General features: G+C 22.9%; 1 protein-coding gene across 2 annotated transcripts in view; it reads right to left on the reverse strand.

The window, feature by feature from the left end:
* Positions 1–1,542: 1,542 nt before the first annotated feature.
* Positions 1,543–2,487, reverse strand: part of LOC100166060 (protein tumorous imaginal discs, mitochondrial) — a 7,691-nt gene continuing 6,746 nt past the window's right edge. Inside the window, exons 8-9 of one of the 2 annotated variants that reach the window (XM_001943992.5) lie at positions 1,954–2,082; positions 1,763–1,791 (exon numbers count right to left, since the gene is read on the reverse strand). In XM_001943992.5, the coding sequence (XP_001944027.1) occupies positions 2,000–2,082 (83 nt within the window). In that variant the 3' untranslated portion in view covers positions 1,763–1,791; positions 1,954–1,999. Of the gene's footprint in view, positions 1,792–1,953; positions 2,083–2,487 lie in introns of both variants that reach the window. The other variant, XM_008186059.3, reaches the window with a different exon arrangement.

The raw sequence follows: 2,487 nt of genomic DNA on the forward strand, positions 1-2,487 counted from the left end.
CACAATCATCTTGACAATTTTTAAATCGAACCACTAGAAGTACCTTAATTTTGTCAGAGCGACAGCTATTTCACGTCAATAAATTGGTTTCGAATATTTTGATCCAATGACTTAAATGACCTGTGCATGCGCGTGCGTGTCAAGTCATGTTTGTCTGTTATTTAAAATATTTTTTGAATTAAATATAAACTATTATTATATGAAATTAATATCATTTTTGTTGCAAATAATCCTTACATAAAATATTAAAATGATGCATTATAAGTTAAAACTATCGAAACAAAGTAGGGGTTCCATGATAAAAGTGGACATACCTAATGGTTCGGATAAAAAACTTTAAGAAACTCTGAGTTCTAACTAATATATTTTTCAGTCAAAATAACCAAACATACAAAACTTTGATATAAGTTTTAATATCTCAATAAAATACATCAACTCTTCTAAACACAATAATTTTATAACATTAAAATAGTTCATGAAAATAAAATAGTACAGAATGTGCCACAAAAAGCATTTTGGAATAGTAAATAGTTTGGCTATCCATGATATTAAATATTAATAACATTAAAAAAAAATTATATTTTAACAATAAATAAAATATTATTCGTGTCTAACATATCTACTCAACGATGCGTTGGTAATTAAATAATCTAGACCTATATTAATATTATATTTTAATATTTATATTTATAAACGTTATAATACTGAGTGTGTATACTTTGATCTTATAGAATATATGCAACCGACAAACGAAATCTTATTGCCAATTTGTTACCAGCAATTAGTTTAACCTTAATTAGATTATCTACCTTAACTAATTAATAATTACAAATAACAAATTAAATTATTTGGTAATAGGGAAAAATACTATATAAATAAATGAAACTCCTATTAGCTATATTTATTTTTTTATTAACATTTTAACAGAAAGTTATAACTATAGTACCTAATGTATAATGATAATATTATAATGTGTAATTAATATAATGCTGCAATAACCACGTGATTTATATTTGTGCCCAGATGACTGTGTACGGTTGGAATAATATAGGACATAGGTAATTTGTAACAAATGGCGTTAGCAATTTTATAAGGTTTTTTTTAACCTTCCCCTTTTAGAAATCGTAGCTATCTGACAATATATCACTACCCAATATTAGAATACTTACAAAAATTATGATTAACTAATAAATTAATAGAATTATATTTCACTAGATACACAGTTGAACAAATACAAACATTAATATTTGATTCAATAATTAGTACGTCAAAGGCAGTTACACCTATTTAGTGTATATATTTACATGCAAAAAAAAGTTACAAGAAGTATTTTATGTTTATGAAATAAAATTACTTTAAAATATTAGATTTTGAAATTCATAAATAATGTAATATTTAATTTGCAAACTCAACTAATAAATTATACTCAAGCAACCAAGTTTAAAATATTATAGTATAGTTTCATAATATTACAAAGATAAATAAACAAAAATCCATAATTTTTAAAAAGTTTTCATATATTAACAAATAAAACTACTTATAAGTTATACACATAATCATTAATGCAACAATTACATTATACATCACAAAAACTATGTGAACTATTTGTAATATTGAAAAACAAATAATGTATTTTAAAATGTGTATAAGATAATTACACAATGACATTATAATTTCTTTTATAACACAAATAATAAATAAGCTTTAAATATCATTTTTGTTTCCTAATGCAGATCGTAAATCATCTAACATTTTTTTTTTCTGACGATTCTTGATCAAATGATTTACTACCTGTAAAAAAATACAATTTAAATTATTATCCTTCATAATATAATACACTCATAAGTAGATTCTCATAAGTAGATCTCTTCTTTATCATAGACTGGGATTTAAGATAAGTTTTGAAATTTATTTTTCAAGATACAAATTATTATGTACAAAAAAAGTAATTACTTTGAAGTTGGATTGGTTAAGTGGATTTTGTTCCAAAAAATGTAAATTATCCCAATAATGCTTTTTTTATTTTTGTGAAAATCCCATCATCAGCTGTTTGGGTTGATTGTGTTTGATCAGCTGATGGGCCTAAAAAAAGTAACTTTTTGAATAATATTCGTAATTTTTTTTTAAGCGAACAAATTTCATTAAATTTAATTGTTTAACTTAAAATTGAATGAAAACAAATATTGATATCTTATCATTAGAGATAGGATGTTAATGAATTTTAAATTGTTTTCCTTTGGTCCTAAAAAATGCTAACTAAACTAAAAATTAGTTTTGTGCTCTATTGATTCAGAATATTGTACTCATTTTATTTTGCATTTTTAGCTATTGTTAGTTATAACTGCATATTTTTCTAACATATTTTTTTATAATTTTTATATTATAAGACATTTTTTGTAGTTTTTGTACAATGTGGGGCATTTTTCTCAAATTTTAAATTTGTGGGTTTTTGTTATTAATGTATTTTTGATATTTCTACTATACTTT

Source organism: Acyrthosiphon pisum, chromosome X (genome assembly GCF_005508785.2).
Source record: "Acyrthosiphon pisum isolate AL4f chromosome X, pea_aphid_22Mar2018_4r6ur, whole genome shotgun sequence".
Classification (NCBI taxonomy): Eukaryota; Metazoa; Arthropoda; class Insecta; order Hemiptera; family Aphididae; genus Acyrthosiphon; species Acyrthosiphon pisum.